At 58.9% G+C, this 21,074-nt stretch overlaps 5 protein-coding genes across 5 annotated transcripts; all 5 read right to left on the minus strand.

The window, feature by feature from the left end:
• Positions 1 to 4,275: 4,275 nt before the first annotated feature.
• LDBPK_311040 (hypothetical protein, conserved) lies at positions 4,276 to 6,594 on the minus strand (the record flags this gene model as incomplete). Its single annotated transcript, XM_003863148.1, has 1 exon — positions 4,276 to 6,594. The coding sequence occupies one exon, from the start codon at positions 6,592 to 6,594 to the stop codon at positions 4,276 to 4,278; it is 2,319 nt and encodes a 772-aa protein (XP_003863196.1).
• A 2,986-nt stretch (positions 6,595 to 9,580) lies between these two features.
• On the minus strand, positions 9,581 to 10,735 carry LDBPK_311050 (hypothetical protein, unknown function; the record flags this gene model as incomplete). Its single annotated transcript, XM_003863149.1, has 1 exon — positions 9,581 to 10,735. One exon carries the CDS (start codon positions 10,733 to 10,735, stop codon positions 9,581 to 9,583), a length of 1,155 nt encoding a protein of 384 aa, XP_003863197.1.
• Positions 10,736 to 12,321: 1,586 nt separating this feature from the next.
• On the minus strand, positions 12,322 to 13,950 carry LDBPK_311060 (hypothetical protein, conserved; the record flags this gene model as incomplete). The annotated part of the gene is made up of 1 exon (XM_003863150.1): positions 12,322 to 13,950. One exon carries the CDS (start codon positions 13,948 to 13,950, stop codon positions 12,322 to 12,324), a length of 1,629 nt encoding a protein of 542 aa, XP_003863198.1.
• A 1,873-nt stretch (positions 13,951 to 15,823) lies between these two features.
• Positions 15,824 to 16,615, minus strand: LDBPK_311070 (biotin/lipoate protein ligase-like protein; the record flags this gene model as incomplete). Its single annotated transcript, XM_003863151.1, has 1 exon — positions 15,824 to 16,615. The coding sequence occupies one exon, from the start codon at positions 16,613 to 16,615 to the stop codon at positions 15,824 to 15,826; it is 792 nt and encodes a 263-aa protein (XP_003863199.1).
• Positions 16,616 to 17,728: 1,113 nt separating this feature from the next.
• On the minus strand, positions 17,729 to 20,665 carry LDBPK_311080 (hypothetical protein, conserved; the record flags this gene model as incomplete). Its single annotated transcript, XM_003863152.1, has 1 exon — positions 17,729 to 20,665. The coding sequence occupies one exon, from the start codon at positions 20,663 to 20,665 to the stop codon at positions 17,729 to 17,731; it is 2,937 nt and encodes a 978-aa protein (XP_003863200.1).
• Between the last annotated feature and the right edge of the window lie 409 nt (positions 20,666 to 21,074).

Consider the following 21,074-nt stretch of genomic DNA (forward strand, 5'->3'; position numbering starts at 1 on the left):
CGGCTGGCCAGATGTCTAAAAGAATCTGATGAGCGGCGGTGAGGGAGCACAAGAAGAACTCAAAACGAGACGCGGAAGAGAAAGAAACGAAAGGGATGTCTGTGTGTGTCTGTCTGTGTGTGTGTGTGTGTGTGTGTGTGTGTCAGCCCACACGCACCGAGATAATAATAGTGCTAAGCGTGTGAGTGCTTGTCCTTGTTCTGTGCTATCCTATCCTCTGTGGCTGCTGCTGCCGGCGATCGACGGCCTCTCGAGAAGCAAAAGCCGCAGCGCGCAATGCACCGCTGCAAATCCTACAGGCTACTGGAGAGGGAGAAGAGAGAAGATATCCAACAATCCACAGCACGCACACGCGCACATGCACGGCGAGAACGACAGCAGGAGGGGGGGGGGGGGCAAAAAAAGAGAGATCAACGCGAAGAAGCAGGACAGATGACGACAAGAGTGATGAGCTGAAAGAGGCACAAACGGCAGAGGGAGAAGAGGGGACAGCGGTAGCGCGGCTTCGGCCAACGAGTGAAAAGAAGGTAGATGAGGTACAAGAGAAGATGATGAGAGGCTCCTAAAAGCAAAACAAGAGCAACACGAAAAAGAAAGAAAGGAAGTGTGTTTGTGTGTGTGTGTCTGTGAAAAAGAACAGAAAAGGGGCACGGGTGAGAAGAGCTGGATACTTGATTCGCTTAATACACTACCGCGCTACACCGCACGAGGAAAGAGAGCGAGAGAGAAAATGAAGGAGCCGCGAGGAAATCGATGTAGCGCGCTTCGACCACTTCGAAGCGCACCACTCTGCTGTCTCTTGTCCTCTCGCGAAGGCTGTTGCCGTTCGCGGTGCACTCCTTGTTCTCCCGCTCGCTCGCTCCCACCTGCCGCGCTTCACCGTCGATGCGCGTGACTACAAGGCGAAGAGGAAGATGTAGATGAAGAAAACACAACGCAGATAAAGAAGAGGAAGTGCAAGAGAGACAGAACAAAAAAAGAAGGAAGGGTGTGTGCGTGTGGCGCGGTGGGGCACCAAAGAAAGCGACCACGCAAGCACGTGAAGAAACAAAACCACAAAAACGAAAACAAGAAAACACGCCGCGGCTGGAGGATGAAACAGACCAGCACCCGAGCGACAAGAAAGCGAAGACGGGAAGAAAAGGAGAAACAGAGGAGGCGTGGGAAAAGACGGTGACGCACTCACGCGCACAGACGTGCACACATCCGTTGTGGGTGAAAAGGAAAGAGGGTCAAGAGAGAGAGAGCGAACAAAGAGTGTGAGCACAACAAAAAAGAATAAGCGAATGCGCACGGGAGGGAGTGGCGATCGGACGAGCTGAGGTGACAGCGCCAACAACACTACGACGATACACTTTTATCGCGTGTTGACGGAGAGCAAGCAAATGTGGTGGTGGTGGGGGGGGGGGTACAACGAGAGAGAGGGAGGGGGCAGATGTACCAAAAATACGCGGCAAGAAAGCCAAAAAGAAAAAAAGAGCCGCTGAGTACGAAAATACGGTACGCAAGCTGGGCTCACGGTGTTCTGGCTAGCAAAATACGCACACGCGCAGCCTTCTATCTCCCTCACTACACCGCTCTCGCGCTACTCCGTTTTTGTTTGTTGTTTTGGCAAACAAGGTGAGGTGCTGCTTCAGCCGTAGACAGAGGAAAGTGAGTTGTGAGAGGGGGAGGAGGAGGAGGATTGGCACGCTTATACAGACAAAGACAGAGAAACTACACTACAAAAACTTTCTCCCTACGAGTACTAAGGTCTACAAGAGCAGCAGCGGCAGCACGCGCACACACAAAAAAAAAGAAAACAACGCGCACAAACTTCAAGAAGAGATGGATGGAAGGACGCGGCGAAAGGGTGAGGGGGGCGACCACAGCAACAGGTGAGGGAAGGTGAGGGAAGGTGAGACAAGGAGAGGCGCCAAGACAACGACGAGGAGAAACAGAGAAGACTGGGAATGAAGAAACAAAAAATAAAGAGAGGGTGAGACGCACACACACACGCACCCAGAAGTGGGGGTAGAGAAGGGGGCGTGCGCAGTGGTGTATCTTCTTTTTTTCTTGCGCTGCTTGCCTGCCACTACTGCTACGTGAATTGGAAAAAGGACGCCTATGTACAGTAGAAGGTAAAGAGCGGCAAAAACGAGAGAGCGCACCCGCGCAGAGGCTACAGAGACAGGCAGGGGTGCACGTATGCAGAAGCAAAACCCGAGAGTGCGAAAAAGACTGTAAGTGGCGAAAAATGAGTAGCAGCCGAGCACTTGTTTTCCGCGTATCTTTCTTTGTACAGTCGTTCTGTTTCTGTAACTCTCTGAAATTCGAGCCGTGCTGATGAAGGAGAAGACGCGCACAGATGATGAGGACCAAACGACGGGCCGAGAGAATGAAAAGTGCAGCAGGTGAGCTATGCTTGGCTGCTCTGCACGCCCTCGTTCTCCCTCGGTCTCTATGTAGGTCGTTGTCCGCAAATGTTTCCTTCGGTGCTTCTGCAGAGTGAGAGAGTGAGTGTGTGTGTGAAAACGATGTGAATCGCAGCGACGGAGGAACGGCGGCACGGCAAAGGTCGGCCACACGAACGAACAGCAACAACAACGCAAACAAGCACACACAAAAAAAATCCTTCAAGCAGCGCCTTTCAGCACGTGGAGGAAGAGAGCCAGACGGAGAGAGAGGGGGAAAGGAGGGAGGGAAAGAGGGAGGATTGGACAACACAACACACACACACGCGCAGGGAACACAGAGAGAGAGAGATAAATGGAGGTAGCGCACAAAGGAAGAGCACTCACAACAACTAAAAAAAAAAACGGAGATGATGATCACGTATGTGTGTCGTAAGCCTCCACTATTTTGATCGATGATGTGTCAGAGGAGAGAGGGACGAAGTACCTCGATGGCGTTCGCGGACGATTTGTGAAGGAGAGAAAGAGGCGTAGAGCAGAAGACTAGTATGCAGTGCGGGAGTGAGAAGTACGAGGTACGAGGGAGAAAGGCAAGAGGGAGAGGGAGTTGTGTCACCTGTTTCTCTTCGGAGCAGTAATTTTACCTGTGTATATGCGCCGTGCAAACCGTTGTTGTTGTTCGCGGTTATTGTGTCGGATAAATTGAGCAGAGACGAGTGTACACGTGTGCACGGTGTGAGAGGATGCGGTGTATTTGTTTTTGTTGAAGGTCGTTGTGGTTGTTTGGTGTCGTGTGCCACAGTGTCCAGGGGGATGACGTAGCGGGGTACAGTGGCACACGTGCGCGCAGAGATGCATACGCGCGTGCAACCATATGGAGAAAGTGTTGAAGGAGGGGAAAACGAAGAGGAGCATAGAGGCAGGATAGAGGCTCCACCTCACACAAAGGCGGGGCACGAATGCGAAAACCTGCAACCAGCACGACGGAAAGGCAACAATGCCAGAGGATTACATATGGCATGTCTGCACTGTCACGTGTGACACAGCCACTGAAGTAGAGAGTGTGGCGTACTAGATGTGCAGTACTCGCGGGTATCTGGAGAAAGGGTGAAAAAAGGCATGCAAAGAAGATGATAGCACAACAACGCTGTGTAGGCATCTCGTCGATTCTCTCGCGCCACAGCGCAAATGCCACCACCGCGGCAGGCACGTAGCTGCGCCAAAGTCACATTAGGACTTAGGAAGGGAGATTCCCCATGGAAAAAAAAAGCAATGAAAAGAAAAAAGAGAGGTGGGGAGCGAAAGGGGGACAGGACGACACCACCACACAGCAAAGACCCAACGATAAAGAGCACAAAACGCCAACGGGGAGCGTGACGCGATGACGTGTTTACCCGCTGCAGTCCGCGAGGAGACGCAGAAGAGCATGAAATAAAAAAAAACGAGGCCTCCTACGATACAAAACGCGTTCGAACACACAAAGGAGGGAGGCGTGCAGCATTTTCTTGGTGCGTCGAAGCCAGCCGCACTGCGCGTGATACACAACGACGAGAACAGCAATGATAAAGGCAGGCGCGGCAGATCGTGTGGGGTCGCCAGAAGAAAGCACGCGCGCGACAGCAAGCATTTTTTGTGTTTTTCGGAGAGACAACTCAGAGTTTGCTCAAGCGCATATGTGAGGAGGGCGGCAGGAATGAGGTCTGGTGAGGCTGGCCTAAATCGCAAACCTGGCAGCGGGCAGCAGGCAGCAGGCGGCAGGGCCCACTGCGCGAGTTGGCCCCCCCCCGACTCCACACTCCTCCGGCACACCTACGCTGCTGCGAGAAGTACACACGCATTCGAGCGATATTGATTTAGGCCGCTCCGTTTCCTACATCCGGCCTTACGCATTGAAGAGAGTCACGATGTGGTTGGGTGGAAGTTGGCGCCAGAAGCCCTCCGTCTCGCGTATGTCGAGCAGCCGCTGCGACACCACATTAACGCTTTCGAAGAACTGATGCGGGAAAAAGGTGACGTTGCGAGCGCTGCCGTTCCTGTCCGTCTCCGCGAAAAGTGCGGCGCACAGATGCGGGTTGCCGGTGGGGGCGGCAGCCAGGCGGTCGGCGAGTAGCTTACTAGGCTCCCCAAGCACCTCCGTCGCCCGTCCGTTCGCTAGCATGTAGGCGCTTCGGGCAATGCCGGGGTGCACCTCCTCCATCGCAAGTCCTACGGAGACAAGAACGTTCAGCACATAGCGCGAGAAGGACTCGTCACGGCGGCACAAGGCAGCCGTGTCGGCGGAGTTCCAAAACGCCTCACTGGCGTAGGTGCAGCTGGAGGCGGAGCCGCTGCTGTCCTTCAGCTGCGCTGCGTCATCATCCTTGTCCTCGATATCGTCATTGTCCAGCGGGTCATCACGGCTGCTCATGCGGTGGATGTTCGCATCCTCGCAGTGGCTGCCGTCGTAATCGCCGTCTTCGTTCACCATTTCCAGCAGCGACCCCGCCACATCCTCATCGACGAATGAGCCCAGTGGGAGGGACGGAGCAAAACGACGCTTGACTAGCGAACACGCCGCAGGGGCACCAATCGCGGTGGCAGCTCCTGCGACGGCACCCGGGCCACGGCCCTCATGCAATGCCCCGAGCACCTGGGAATGCGTCAGTTTCTCAGCATGGCGCTGCTCCTGCACCGCAACTGCTTTGCCACGCTGTCGAGCACGCAACAGCAGCGTGGAGGGCGGAGTCTGCGCAAAGGTGACGAGCACCGCCTCCACGTGCGGTATGGCATCCCCGACGCGGCGGCGCAGCACACACAAAAGAGCGCTAACGAGGTGCGCCAGCATCCACAACTGCGTGACGCGCTGAGGGACAGTCGCGGTACAGTCTCCGGAGGCGGTCTGCGCGGCGCCTCCCGTCACGGCTCTGTTCGAGTCCAGGAAGGCGAGCAGCTGCGTCAGCTCCGACAAGGTGTCCTGAATGCACGCGTCGGAAGTGAAACGACCGGAGCGGTGCATCGCGTCAAGCGCCATGGCCTCCGCCCGCCGCGCAATCGACGGGCCATCCAGCTGACTCTCGTGAGTGGCAGCACTGTCGCGAAGGCCCTGGAAGGCGGCGGCGAGCTGCTGCATGAAGTCGAGAGGAGAGCCGCCGCCAGGGAACACGAAAGGCATCTGAAGGTCCAAGAGCCCGGAGCACGTTGCTTTCAGTTGCGGCAGCGTCGCAGCTGCGTCACCGCAGCAGTCGCTCGGGTGCGTCGCCATTGCTGATCCGCCGTCACAGGTGGCACAGTCAGCGCATCCGCGTGCAGCGACGGGTGCACCAACAGCCCCTGCGGTCCCTTTAGCAGATATGTCCGACGAAACCTCTCCGCCAGCACAAGAGGCGCATTCCGTGGACTCCGGTAACCCCTTCCAGCAGCTGCAGCAGCCACAGCAGTTCACGCCGGAGCAGCCACACCCGCACCCAGTCGCAGCAACCTTGCGAATCGACTGCACCGCGAGAGCGGTCAGTGCGCTGTTGGCCGCCTTCATGCGACGATCACCCACGCCACCGCCACCGCGGCCCCCGCCGCTGCTGCTTGCGCCTCCTGCCGTGCTTGGTTTTGGGGTGCCACTGCCGCTGCCTACCACCAGCAGCACATCGTTCAGTGTGCACTCCGCCAGGTGCCCGCGACCGAAGCCACAAGGGGTGCCGTTGGCTACGTCAGCGTCGTACGCCATGCAGTCGAGAATCGGCTGCTTTGATGGGCTGCACTTGAGGCGCAGCGGCGGCTTATCGGGGCCGTTGGGCAGCTCCATCCCACAGTATGTAGTCATCTTCGCCGCTGCATCTTTGGTGGCAAACTCCACGAAGCCGTACACCCATTTCTGGTGCGTGGCGGCGTTGCCGCAAATGCGCACGCGCAGGTACTCACCGCAGTCCTCGAAGACATCGGCGAGGATCCTCTGCTTCATGAAGGGCGGTAGGCAGCGAAGGTGCACTGTGCGGGCGAGCACCTCGGCGCGCGACAGCCGCATCATCGAGGTGTGCGAGGATGACACCGAGACGTTGCTGATGATTTGCGTCGAGTTGCAGATTGCCGTGAGGAGCGATGCCGCCGGCGGGGCGTCGACGCCGATGGAGTCCGCAAGGGCTACCGTGGCTAAAGGCGCGGTGTTCGGCATGGGGCTCGGTACCTCATCAGGAGAGCGTTCAGAGCCCTCGCTGCGCGCGGAAGACATGATGAGCCGAGGCCGTCCGCAGTAAGGCAAAATCAATCAAGCAAGTGTGTCCTGTAAGAAAACACGTCACGCGTGCTCACAGACCACGTCCAGCGCTTGCACTTCGCACGGAGGGGGCTCGGCGGGAATGGCGTTCTGAGTGCTGCGATAGACAAGAAGTCAGCGTGAAGAGATGCAGCCGCGGCACCGCCAACACCACTGAATAGGCGGAATGTAAAGTGAAGCCGGCACCGCTAGAGAAAACCCGCTGAGAGACGAGAAACAACAAGGGAGATGGCAGGGCGCGGGAGCGAAGACGCACAGACGAGGAGAAGAGAGAGAAAGAGGCGCACGCAGACACAGCCAGCACACACAGAAAAAAATGCAGGAACTACGACAGAGAGGAAGACGACGCAGACACCACACCAACGAAAATCAGGAAGTCGCGCAGAAACGAGTCGACAACAGGCGAGGACGCACGCACGCATACAGAGAGAGCGCGAGAAAGCATGCCGGAGGCTAAAGGCAATGGAAAGACCGATCGCCAGAAGCACAGAAACAAACGAATCGAGGTAACGCGTGCGATGCAGTGTGAAATAAAATCAAGGAAGGTATAGGTGAAATAACAAAAAAAAAAAGATAGAGCAAGAGGCGTGCGCTATGCACGTCATGCAAGTGCTACGCGACAGGAGAGCAGATGGAGCGAGCACCACACTGCTGAACTGGTGCGCGGTGTGAGCGGACGTGAAAGGCGCCACCCCCGAAATATGCAATAAAAGATGATGGGATCGGCCAGAGCGTCTTTCTGTTTGTGTGCCGTGCGTTCCTTTATCTGTGACGCCTCTTGCGTGCGTGCGCACTTCCACGCAACTTGTACTTGCTTGATGCAGGCTCGATGGGAGCGGAGTAGAGCACCAATGCGCGATGAGAGCACCGAGCGAAGCGGTACGAGATGGGTGAGACTGCGTGCTGCCCGAGGACCGCAAGCGCCTTGCGCCAAAGAGAGAGAGAGACAACAGACGAGAAGGTCTTGTGAGAACTGTGGACACGGATTCAATGGAGGTCTTGTGCACATGCGCACGTTCGCCAAGAGTGTGGGAGAACGGCTGGGGTGGGCGTCGGCTGGAAGTGCAACAGCAACACGAAAAAATGAAAAGACAAGCGGAGACCTGGTCAAGGAATATGACCCTTTCAAACGAGACACACGCACGCATGCACAAATTCCCTGAACATGCGCCGCGCGCGTGCGATAGCGAGGCAAGGAGCGCGCCGCTTGATGCACTATATCTAGTTGCGCTACAAAAAAAAAGGCGAACTGCGCGCGTGACGGATATATATGTGCGCGAGTGGTGCACGAGGCGTTCAAGACGCGCGAGAAGTACACTGGCGAGAGATGTACAGACAACTTCAGTACAGGGCAGCTCGGCATGCGTGGGCACCGACCGTGCAGAGGGAAGGGAAGAGAGGATACGCAAGCCAGCAGGCCCATGGAGTGCAGACAGCGAGGGGAAGAAGGGCAGATATGGCGTCCAGACGTGCAAGGTGCTTTCGTTTGAGAGGGCGTTGCATTGCAGCAGCGACACAATATGGGCGCTTCATGATTCGCCGGGCACCATTACTCGAGTGCCAGCCAATCACGCGGTGAGACGAGTAAGAGCCCTTCTCCCTTTTTCAGCAGCCGGAGTCGCAGCGGCACTTCCAGTGCTCCTTCTTGTGTGGGGGCGGTGAAACAAATTCGGCTGCGTCCCATGGCCCCTGCGCAAGCGCTTCGAGTAGGAGTCTGCAGTATTTCCTGCAGCGGCACCCCTGCCTCCGCGCGCGTGCGAGTCGATCTATCTGTGTGTGTGTGTGTGTGTGTGTGCGTGTGTGTGTGTGTGTGTGCGTGTTCCTTCCATGCACCAAAGATGAGGAAGGGCAGCGCAGGCTTGCTGGCGGTATGCCGTGCACACGCGTGGTCGACAAGGAAACTTTGGCAGCGTCAAGATGTACAGCCGAGGTGAGGAGCGGCCCCGCTCAGCTAACGCCGCGGCGCATCACCTCCCTGTAAGGGCTCCGACAGGGCTGGGGCAGCACAGAGTAAGAGAAAACGCTTCTTCGCGTTCGCTTTCTTTTCAGCTGAGGAGCCATCCACAGCGACTCAGACGCCCCCTTCAGCGCAGAAATGAGGTACTTCTCATGAACTTCACGCGGAAGTGAAAAGGCGGCATTGAAAGAGAAAACACATAAGAAACGGGCGCAGCGGAGAGATACCGAAAGAACCCCCGACCACCTCCACCAACCACCCCGAAAAGAGGAAGGTGGAGGGGCACAGACAGACAGATATCGACGTATATACATACATGAACATATATATATATAGATATAGCTGCGGGTGTAGAGAGAAGACTACGCTTACGTGCTTCCAAAAAAAAAAACGAGTCGAAGGAACCACAAAAAGTCAGCATAAGCATATACATATATATATATAGATAGATACAACCATTCAAGCGAAGAGTCACCACGCAGCGCACGCAAAAGGAGTGACGCGTCATCTCATCTAAGAGGCCAAAGACAACTACGGAGCCGCAAACGTGCATGCCACCGCCTCACCACCGCCACCCGCCTCCTGGCCACTCTTACAAACCACTCACACCGCTCCGGCCGCGGCACAGCTTCCTGAAAGGGCACAACGAAAAGAGAAGCGCGCATGGCAAGGATACCGGGAAGGAAAAACAGGTGTTGGTGCATGTATCCGCTTTTTTGTGCTTGTTGTTGTGTGGGCCTGTAGGGTGCGGACTGCTCGAATTCGTCAGGAGGGAGCAGAGGACGCTGCATCCAGCTTCAACTGCTTTCCACCGTGTCCGCATGTGTCGGCTGCGAGTCCAGGGGAGACATGAACGACAGAGACAAGGAGAGAACGAGTTATGCGAAAGCCATGCCCCTACCCCCGCATGCGGCCAAGCAACCCGCACTCTTGTTCTCTATGTCAGATATGCACCGGAGAGCACAGCGGGGGCACTACTACGCTTTAAAGTTCAGTCGCATCCTCCTCGGGCTGCTCGGCAGGTTCCTCCTTAGCATCTGTCGCCTCCGGATCCGCGTGCTTGGCCGCAGCAGCGGCCTCCTTCTCCCCTGCAGGAGCGCTCAGCACTCCATCGACCTCAGCCGTGGCTTCCTCTACGATGTTCTTCTTGTCGGCGCACGCCTGATCCGCTGGCGCCTCCGCTGCCGCCGCAGACTTCTCTGTCTGCGACTGTGCAGCGGCACCGTGCTCCGCGCTCTTAGCGTTAGTCGTAGCAGCAGCAGCAGCCGGGATCGCTTTCTTGGCAGGCTTTTGCTTCGGGGAACCTTTTGCCGCAGCGGCAGCCTCGGCTGTCGTAGCCGCTGCCGTCTTCCTCTTCGCAGACCCTTGCGAGCTGGCGGCCGGCTCCATGCAGTGAGACCTGCCGTTCTCGTCCTGCGTCTTTTTGGATACCCTCACAGTCTTCTTTGGGTTGGTCGCCTTGACAGTGCCCTGCCCCGCGGTCTGGGAATGTGGCGGCCGCCTGCCCTCAGCCCCTGCGGTGTTTCCGTTGCGGCGGCGCCGACGAGACGCCGTCTTGACGGCGCCGGCCCCACTGTCGCTCGCAGCCGCGACTGTTGCGTAGGACTCGTGTGCTTTCTGCAAGCGCGCGTGCTTGAGGTGCGGTCCCGGCACCCTCTTTTTTCCCCTCGCAGCCATGACTGTGTGGTCAGCCGCAGTGGTCTCCTGGGGAGACTGTGCCTCAGCAGCCTTCGCCTTCTCAGCGGCCAGCTGCATGACGGCCTTTGCCTCAGCTGCGCTGGCAGCCGCACCTGCACCAGCTCCAGACCTCGAAACGCGACCGCGCGACGATGGATGCACCACCGTGCCCTCGTAGGGCACCGCGTGCGATTTGCCGCCGTTCGCAGAGCCAGCTGCGGCAGTCCTCCCGGCATCAGAGAAGTGCAGTCCGCCGGCGGATGGGCGGCTCAAAATCCGCGTGTGCGGCACTGAGACTGTGGACTGAATGGCGCGATTGGGATGCGCCTTAGAAGCGAGCTCTGTAGCCGAGACGCTAAAGCCATCCTCACGGGCAGGCGGTCCCGCAGTCATGTTGATCCCATTCTGGCCAGCCGGGCTCACCTCAGCAGGTGTCTCAAACTCGTGAGCGACTGCGGACATGGTTCTCAGTTGCTGCTCTGGACTCGGTTGTCGCTTCACAGGAAGACGAAGTAACAAGAGAAAGGAGCGCGCAGCAGCAGATGAGCAGTGTCGCTGGCACCTCGCAAGTGGTTGTGAGTGAAACGATAACAAAAAGTGTGTGCACCGACACACGCACACGCAAGCATACACGTACGTGAAGCAATGCCTATACAAGAAAGGAGGAAGACAGAAGACAGCCGCAGCTCGGTGAGGGCACACAAGCAAGCTCACGTACACACACGCGCACGCACACAAAACCAAAACGAACGCGAGCGCAAGCACGGCGGTACAGTGAGCAGTGTGATGTAAAATATATATATATATGTTTACGTGTATAACGCAGGAGAAAATTGCGCTTCCTTGCAAGAGAAAGTGAGGAAGAATGGACACACACACAGACACAGACAAGCGGAGAGAACAGCACAGAGAATGCGGGATCACGGCGTTACTGAGGGAAGAATAGGCAGACAGACATGTGTGAAGCACTCCTGCGCTCGCTGGTGTGAGACCAAACAGTGACAGAAAGAGAGTGCGACGGGGCACAGGAGAAGGCGATTCTGGAGGGGCACCATCCCATTCTCTAGCCTGTTATGGGCGATGTCACCAGAGGTATGGGCTGTCGCCACGTTCGGGCAAACTGACGTCCATACTCCGCCCTTACGGCATCACTGCTTACCTTTTCCATCGCGCATACGGAAGTGTAGGGCCCACCCTTCCTTATCCCTCATACCTCGCCCAGTGGCTGTGATGATGGAAACTACTGGTCGGGTTGGGACTGACTTGAACTCAGAGACAACGTCGTGAAACCACTTCACATCCTCCGCAACATCAGAGGGAGGGAAGAGAGCTACCACGCCCCGCACGCACACATATACCCGTACGCCGTGGCCAGAAGCCGCCCGACTGAAACAGCTGAGACACCCTACAAGAAAGCAAAAAAAAAGCAAAAAAAGATTCGCGACGGGATGTAAAGCGCTTTTCGTGAGCTTTTCCATTCCGCCGTACAAGGTGAGCCAAACTCCACCCGGACTGCCACAGCCCCCCATCGCCTGGTGCGGAGAAGCGCTCGTAGACACACGCCTTACAGCAGTGCGCCGACTCAGCCATCGGAGCACGGTCTCCGCTTCAAGCGCTGCCCACGACACACCTCACAGCCGCTCCCTCCTCAAGCCGGCAGTCACGCCTTGCACCTCTCTCTGGGTGAAACGCGGACGCCCCACACCAGCAGGGCAGCAGCGGCTGGGTAAAATACGCCCGAGTCAAGCTGGCACACCCTGCCCATCACATCGATGGCACAAGCGCGTCCACTGTCGCAGGTCCCTTCGACGCGACGCCAGCCAGGACCTCACTGCCGACGTCAGTAGCCGTGCATCGCTCTGACCTCTCCCTACGTAGGTAGGTGCGCCGCCCTGCCACCACCAGAAGTAGCTCAGCGCCTGGCAGGGGGATGGAGGGGAGGAGGGCTGCTTGGCTTCCGCCCACGTACAGAGTGGGGGGCAGGGAAATGGGGGCACTGAAGCCCTTCGATAACAGCGCCACAAGGATCCACAGTCCCATGACAAGCGTCACGTAGCAAACATGGAAGGCCACCAGCGCCTCAGAGCCCACATCACGCCTTCCTTCGACAGAGATGATGGAGAGGAGCCGCTTTTAGGCGCAGGTCGAAGATTTCCATCGACGTTGTTCGCTTGAAGAAGCGTCGCCACATCGTCCTCACGTCGCGACAGCGGCAGGAAGCCGTAGCGGTAAAGAGTATAGGCAACGCTGTAGCACTTGACGTAGGAGACGGTGAGCTCCTCATCCTCCTCGATGTCGTCCGTGGCGCGCACCACCACCTGGTAAGATGGAGATGCACTGTTGGGCTTACCGCTCGCCAAGTCACCGCGATGAGGACTTGTGCCGACTTCTGTGGTGCTACCACTGCGTCCCCCCGTCCTCTCTACTCTCTCCACGGTGAACGACACATTCGGGACGCCGCCGGGAGGATGACTCACCATGTCCAACAGCGGCACAATGGTGGGTATTGCCGTGGGGTCCACTTCATTCACGTGTAGCCGGTCCTCGTCGATGGCACGCAAGACGTGTTGGTAGAAGGCGTATTTGCCCTTCATCACAGCTCTTCCAAACGCGTCCAGCACCTCGCCCTCGATGCTCTCTTCTTGCACACGCTCGAAGGCGGCCCTGTCGACGCGGAGATGCGGTAGTGTCTTTTGGCGAGATAAGAGGACACGAAGGGCCCACGCCATGTCTTCCAGCGACGGCGGCGGCTTCCATGCCATCCGAGCCGCAGAGGCGTCGGCACCTGACACTTTCGCGTCGGCGGGCACCACAGTCATGTTACCGACGTCTTGATAACGTCTGCCCTCTGTGTCGACGGTGACAGAGGCTGCGCTGTCCTCCCCATCAATGCGCAGAATCGGCACCGATGAGGCAAGCGCATCGGTAGTATCGGCTCTATCCCCCGCCGCACCTGCAACGTCCGCACCCGGTCCTCGCCCTGTTGCTGATTCGTACGCCGCCCACCAGACCGCGTGAAGCTTCCGCATGTAATGCCGAAACCTCTTCACGTGCTCGTCGTACTCCATGTGGGTCGTCGGCTCCAGCACGCCAAGGTGCAACTCCTTGATGGTCTCGTCTTCAAAGAGCTCCGCGGAGTCCAGCAGCCGCAGATACGGGTAAAGCGGACTTGCCGCGCCGTCTGCCTTCTCACACGCAAGCAGCAGCGCTGCGCAGACCTGATCGAGGAAGAGGGGATGCGGAATCGGATCGAAGGAAGATTGCCGCACGGAGAGGACCTGCTTGACCGTGTCGTACGACGGTAGTCCGACTCGCTGCTGGGCAGCTGTGGAGTACTTCGCCAGCGTCTCACTGTTTAAGCAAAGCCACGCTGTGCAGCTTGGGGCGTCGCTTGGGGTGGCCGACAAGAGGGGGATCGTGAGCACCACATCCCCTCGCTTGAAGGCCTTCTTTGCGTACACGCCGCGTGCCGTGGCGAGGCGCAGGTCCAGCAGCACGTTTCTCTCCAGCTGCTCTCTCAGAACCGAGTTCGCGGGCAGGACACTTTCGTGCAGCCAACGCACAAACTGCGCGGTGACATCTTCGCCCAGCACACCCCGCGCGTCCAGCGAGATCCACGACTCCTCCGTCAGCCGCACCTTGCCCAACGCCGGGGAGGTCAGGCTCGAGGCCCACATCGGCAACTTTGGCTTCGGTGTGTTATTCGGCACCTCGTGGCCGTAAACGTCGCGACTAGAACGCTGACTGGGATCGCTGACAAACGAAAACTTGCCCGTGCGCTTTTCTGCGAGCGCGCGCTGTGGGAGGGGCGGAAGGTCGGCCCCGGGGTGCACCGCAGGTAGCATCACCGAGGCTCTGGGGCATCGCTCATTCACCGCCTCCCCTGGCCTCAAGTGCTCGTCATCAGTAAAGGCTGTGCGAGAAGAACGTCGGCGATGCTGCCGCAGCTGAGATCTGCGTTGCGACCCTTCAGCATTGGGGCCGGGGCGTTGACCCCTCGCCTGGAATGAAAGGTGGTCGTGTGTTGAACGAATAGCCTGCGCACGATCCGCCGCCCCCTCACCAGGAGCAGACGCAGCGCGGACACTCCAGTTTGTCGCACGAGGAGAAGTGGGAGAGGCCGCGCCGGCGTCCGGCAGGGTTTCGCTTACAACTTCGCGGCCTTGCACTCCGGGCACAGCGGTGGGCCGACTCTCGTCAGCGCGACGGCGCAGAGCAAGAGACACTCCGCGAACACTCACTGCCGCCGGCCGAGATAATGGCCGCATTACCGCGAGCGAAGGCTCGCAGCACAACGACTAGCGCTAACCAGATGGCAAAACAAAAAAAAATGAAGAGAGTCGAGGGGATGCATGGGCATGCAACCGGCGTTTCAGCGGAGCTAAAGACACACGACTTCCGACGCGCTGCTCCGCAGCAACGGATGCTTTCGCGAAAACGCATCGAGCTCGTCGCTGTCAACCTCGACCTCTGCCCTGATGAAGGGGAAGCGGGCTACGTCAGCGCGTGGCACCAAGGGTTCCGTGCACCACTCTGTGGGGGACGCCAAGCGGCCTGCAGCCTGGCCCTGGGTGCTGGCTGCGGACTGTTGGTGTGGGCGGGGCAGAGGGCTGCGCTGGCGCTGCGCCGGAGACACTGGCGGGCGTGGCGGCACACGCGGGCAGGCCATCCAGGCGCGCCTCCCTCCCTCCCTCAGGCAGCAGTGCCGTGGTGGAACGGGCTCATGGGCGCTGCCCCGGCTGGTGCGACGCGTGCAGCCCACGCAGGTGCGTGTGGCGCCGGTGGCGCAGCGCGCATCCGGGGGAAGAGCGAGAGGAGCCCCGCTAGGCGCGTGGCCCGGCTCGATGGCGGGACGCCTCGTCCTGAATCTCCAGGGCTGAGCCGTATGCATGCGAAGGTAGGTGAGCTGTGGCTGTATATGTTTATTGGCGTTTTAGAGGCGCAATGGAGGCGTTGAAAAATGCGAAAAAAGGCTAGTCTCAGCCACGTCTAGCGAGGAGCACATTGCAAGGCGACATGATTACTGGATACGCACGTGCTGCTCAAGTGCCCGTGATGAGAGTTTAGCTAACTCCTTTGCCACCTTAGGTTTTTTCCTTGTGCGTTCTGCTCGTTGTCACCTAGCGCTCAAGCGAGGAACTCCGAGTAGAAGTGTTTATCCACGTTTGCTGAGGGCCCTGGATGTCGCTCACGGCAGTGAGGTGCTCCTCGTCACGAATGGAAGGGCGCAGCGCTTCAAAGGGAATGCACAGGAAGGTGGAGCACTCTATAGCGCTTGTTGTGGTGCTCCGGCGCGTACTTTTGAGTCTGCTGCACCATGCATGCCGCAGCGTGTCCTCCCTTCACTATCCAAGTTCTGGGGCTGCACCGAGTGCCTCACGCCTTGGTGGGAAAGCGTGACGGGCACAGGCGAGGAGGAGCCGCTCGCAGCGGGAGCTCGTACTGCTACATCGGTCACAGACGTCAGAGACGCCAGCATGCTAACCGTCTGACGAGCTGTCGATGTCGCTCACCAGCTCCTCGGCCCATCCCCGTACCCGCAGCACCTGCTCAAAACAGGTATTCCGCGGACAAGTCCTCTAATGCTCCGTCGGTGTGGCGAACCTTCAAATGGCCCCAGCTGTTCAGCGAAACCGCCGTCAGCTCCTCCGGATCGCGGCCGTCCGGCAGCCGCTTGTACAGCTTCAGGGACTTATCCATCACCTTGTCGAAACTCTCAATCACCGACTCGCGCGTCCACTCTGGCGAGGTGCAGATGTCGAAGAAGTGGCACCAGATCGCGTTCGCGAGGTCCCGCGGAGTGCACGACTTGACGCCGAAATCCTCCGCAATGGCGTTGATCATCGTTGCCTCTCGGCCAGCGTCCGTCATCTGCGGTGCCACGGCGATGTTCATACCAATGCCAATGATAAAGTAGTCCCCATCGTTCTCGATTAGGGTGCCGCCGATCTTCTTGTGATTGTAGATGATGTCGTTCGGCCACTTGGTCGACACGGCCTTGGCCGCATCCGCAGCAACCGAAGCCTTGGCCGACACCCTATCCAGATGAAGCACCTCCAGCACGGCGCGGCGGCACGCAAGACCGCAGATGAGCGGCAACACGGGCACTAGCTCCTCCTTGAGGCATGGTGGTTGGCCCAGCTGAGGTACACCAAAAGTCATGTAGAGGTTCCCCTTCGGCGACGTCCACGTGCGACCGCCTGTGCCACGACCGGCTGTCTGCTCGGCCGCGACGACAGCAAACGCCTTCCCACCAGCGGTCGCCCTCATCGTGCGGGCAACATCCATCGTGGAGGTGACCTCCTCGAGAAAATGAATGTTGGGTGGAAAGTGCGCGGGCATGGTCGCAGGTGGTGCCACTTGTATGTCTTTGTTCTCCTTGCTGCCGATAGGGTGCCGCTCTCGTGCGTTTTTGCTTTTGTTTTTTCGTCACTTTTCGTGCTAGCAAGCGCTCTCGACGTGCGATAATAGACTCGCGTGTGAATGGGACGGAGATACGAGACGATTGATGTGTACAAGCCTACCGTGCGAAGCGGTCAAGACAGGGCTGTGAGGAGACATAAATGCAACCATTCTCCAGAGTGGAGCGAGCGAGAGAGAGAGAAGGAAAACAAGTGGTGAAGGCAGTTGCTCGCGTATTAAGAGAGGGCAACGTGTGTGTAGAAGAAGAGATGATGGAGCGTGTAGTCCAAGATGGTATCCATCTCGAGTGCATGTAGCGCCGTGTAAGGTTTGGTTGGCGATCAACTGTATAAGGGAGTACACAACAGCAAAGCAGCGTATGCTTCTTTTCCTGCTACGACTCCCCAATGGTGGTGGTAGTGGTGGTGGTGTGCTGCTGAGGCGGTGGCTGCTGCGGAGGGCGTGAGCCGATGAGTGAGGGAGCCCCGTCTCGAATACCGCGGCGGCTAATCACGCTTCGCTGTTGCTGCTGCCGCTGCCCTTCTTCTTTCTATACACTTACTCTCATCACAGTCCCACACACATCCACAGCAGACCTACGCAGGAGACATGCACTACGCATACGCAGAGGCTGTGCCGCGAGCAATTAGAACATAAGAGAAACCAGACGAAACCAAAGCACGTCATTAACGCTCTGAGTGCATTTCTAGAGGACATTCGGCGAGGTGATCACGTCGGAGAGGGGGGTGAGCAAGTAGACCAACGGCATCACCTCTTGCACTGAGCTTACCCTCGACCAAGCGCACGCACTACCTCTGCGTTCACCACACACAGCACAGATCTGCTGCCGCCCTGGCACCTGCTTTAGAGCCGACGCTGCAGGCGAGCGGAAGAAAGAAAGACAGAAAGAGGCCCCTGATCAACATGACATGTAAAGCAGTGTGCGCACCCATGTCAGGCGAAAACGCGCCTCACGTCTTGCAGCACCGCCACCAACTCAAATGCCGGAAGACTCGACCCCCCGGACCCCTACCACGACGGCATGCATACAGGTCAATAGCGTCTGGGTGCCTTCTTGCGAGAGCTGCTCGAGCCTAGAATGCTTGTCCCCTGTGACGACCCACCCATCGCCCCCATCGTAGCAGCACCGCCACCACCACCGCCAAATGCCGGAGAGGTCCCGAGCGGTTGCGAGAAGGCTGGCGGAGCAGCTCCAAAGACGCTGCGAGAAGGTCCATTTCCACCTGCCGGGCTGCTGCCAAACACGGGTACCGGCCCTCCTGCAGGCACCGCTCCAAATGCCCCAGCAGCAACGGCAGCAGGGCCGCCGCCGCCGGAGCCAAAGAGGGAGTTGCCGGCGTTGTTGTTGCTCGCTTTCGACCCGAATGCCGCAGACGCAGCGCTGCCATTCACCGGATTGCTGCCCGCACCTCCGCCGCTGCCTCCGAGCATGGAGCTGGAGCCACCGGTGCCGGCGGTGTTGCTAGCCCCAGAAAACGCATTGGTAGGCACGACGTTCGGACCTGCCGACGCGCCAAAGGCATTGGCGTTGGTGTGGGCAGTGAAACCGCCTCCGCCGAATGTGGTGCCGGCCGGCTTCGGTGGGTTCATGTTCGCACCCTGCGCGCCAGTCGTGCCCTGTTCGGCAGTGAACGGTGCACCGCCGAAGTTGAAAACGCTCGATGGAGCGCCGTTCGAGCACCCTCCAAAGGTCGGGGGAGCAGAGGCAGAAGCAGCCGGCGCGCTGCCGCCACCGTTAAACGGGCCACTGAACGGGGTGGATGCCGAAGCGGCGGCCGAGGACGAGAAGGCGCCGGTGGAAGGAAAGGTACTGCTGCCAAATGCACCAGGGCCGCCACCAGCCGTGTTGCCGGTGTTGCTGCTGCCAAACGGCGTGCTACCGTTGCTGCCACCGCTGTTAGCAGTGCTGATTCCAAAGGCAGAAGCAGTTCCGCTGCCTGAAGAGCCGGATGCCGGTGCAGTTGATGACACTGAAGAGACACCAGCCGCGCTGGCGAATGCCGCAGGGGACACGTTCGGTCCTTGAGCGTGGGATGTGCCGAAGGAAAAGGCCCCTGCCGGTTCTGCTTGTGCGCCTGATGATGGTGTGGTGGATGCAGGAAAAGCAACACCACCGAAACCGCCACTGCGGCTGCCGCCACTGCTGTTACCACCGCTCCCCGGTGCACGCGCACTAGGGTTACTCATGTCCAAAGATGAGGAGGTGGTAGTCGCCGGTGCCGATGCTGCGGAGGTGCCTCCGTTCGCCGGCGGTGGCGCCTGCTGAGGCGTCACTGCACCGCCAAATGCTGAAGGCTTCGGGCTCGACGAATCGACCGTCGCAGGCATAAAAGGATTTCCGGCTGCTGCCGAAGAGGCCGGCGTTGCACCGCCACTTGTGAACGAGAACGGCGATGCGCTCGCCGTGTCAGACGGTGCAGCAGCGACTTTGAAACCGTTTGTCACCGCGCTGCTGCCTTGCGCCGGTGGTGTCGACGGCTTTGCTAGGAACGAGAAACTGGTGGAGGCTGCGCCAGACGACACCGGCGCAGCAGCAGCACCCTGCAACGCGTCTGTGACGCCACCGCCAAACACCGACGGCTTGGCCTCCGCGGTACGCGGCGCTGCACTCGCGACTGCAGGGAAACTGCTGCTCGCCCCACCAAATGTGCTCGTGCTTGCTGAGGTTGTCGGCTTGTCGGATGAGGTGTCCTGCGGCTTCGTGGCGGCGACTGCATTTGCGTTCGCTGAGCCGCCAAACGAAAACGGGTTGGCCGAGGTGCTCGCGTCAGCTGGAGGGGTGGGAAAGGGGTTTTCGAAAGTCGGTGCCTTCGGGGACGTCGACGCACTCGAAGCATTGACGGTTTCGGCCCTTGTGTGCCCCGCTCCGGTTGCGGCTGCGGCAGCGCCCGCCTTCTCCGCCGGCTTCTCGCCAAGCGAGCTGGTGCCAATTCCGCCCAGCGCCGCCGTCGAGGTACCCAAGCCGAATCCAGTGCCGGCGGTTGATGCCGAAGGAGATGGGTGAGACGAAGCGGGCGCGTTGGCAGAAAGCGCCGCTGCCGAGGGGAGGCTGGAGAGGAAGCCGCCGCAAGCGTTACCACCAGGCTTGAACGCCGTTGACGATGAGCACGGCTGCGCTGGTGGCGCCGGCGAGACGGAGGTCGATGAAGGAGAGGGGGCGGCTGCTACGGACGACGGCGACGGACGGGACAGTACACCTTCCAGTCGGCCCTCCAGCTTGGAAAAGTCTGCGCGGCACGCCACGATGCTATCGCGGCATGATTTGAACTCCTCTGCGTTTGAAATCTTCAACGCCCTCAGCTCCTGCTCCAGTCGTGACACCTCCTCCGCTCGTGCACTTATCGTGTCCGACATCTTGCTGTAGATAGAGTCGTATTTCTCGCCCACACTGACGTTCATCTTCTCCAGCTTCGCCGACAGCTCCGTCACCTGCGCCTGAAAGCGGGCGTCCATGTCATCAAGACGACTTGTCAGCATGGCAATGAGCTGCTGCTGCCGCCGCTCCAGGTCCCGCGCCTCGCTAAACTCGCGGCTTAGCTGAGCTCGATTCGACTCCAGCCGACGGCGTGGTCCACCACGGCGCTGTTGCTCGGCCTCATCGTCATTGGTGCCCACGGTGGTCTCGGAATTCATAGCTTCCTCCTCTTCAATCACCGTGACGCGGCTTCTGGGCGAATTCGGGCGACGAGATTGCCCGACCAAGGTGCGTCGCTGTGCTTCGAGGTTCTCATGTAGCTCATACGACATCTCTCGCGGTCTGCGCCGACTGCGCACATCGGTTGACGCAACGACGGAGTTGGGCCACGACGACCGATCGGAAAGGTCGCTGCCATTGCCATCATATGCATGCGCAGATCGTCGCGAAAGCGGCGCGCGCGGGCGGATACCGACAACAAAGGCATCCGTGGGGATCGGTGCCTCATACCCCAAAAAATCCTCCAAGTCGATGGAAAGCTGACTGCGCGACATGGCGCCTCTGCTCTTTGCCTCTCTCCCTCGTCTGCTAGGGCGTCTGCGAAGGGTGGGTGGATGTATGCCACTGGCCGATCCGCGTTGGTGAGTGGGCCGGTGCGGCGAGAGAAAGAGAGCGAGAGAGAAGCGTATGCGTGCCAAGTGAAATCGATCGTTCCCTCGAGGAATAATACACGGCAAAGTCGGTCCAGTGGCCCGGCAGCACACGAAGTAAACACAGCGAAAGGAAAAGGATAGCGCAGTGTCCGACACGCTGTATCCGTGAAAGCAACCCGAGCTACTTGCGGAAGAGAAACGCACAAAGAGAGGTACAGAGGGAGCGAAGAAACGATATGCGTCGTAGTGTGCGCGAGTGGCGTGTGAGGAGGGCGAGGCGCGATGCATTCCGATAAGAAGTGAGGTGGAG

Source organism: Leishmania donovani, chromosome 31, assembly GCF_000227135.1.
Source record: "Leishmania donovani BPK282A1 complete genome, chromosome 31".
Lineage (NCBI taxonomy): Eukaryota > Euglenozoa > Kinetoplastea > Trypanosomatida > Trypanosomatidae > Leishmania > Leishmania donovani.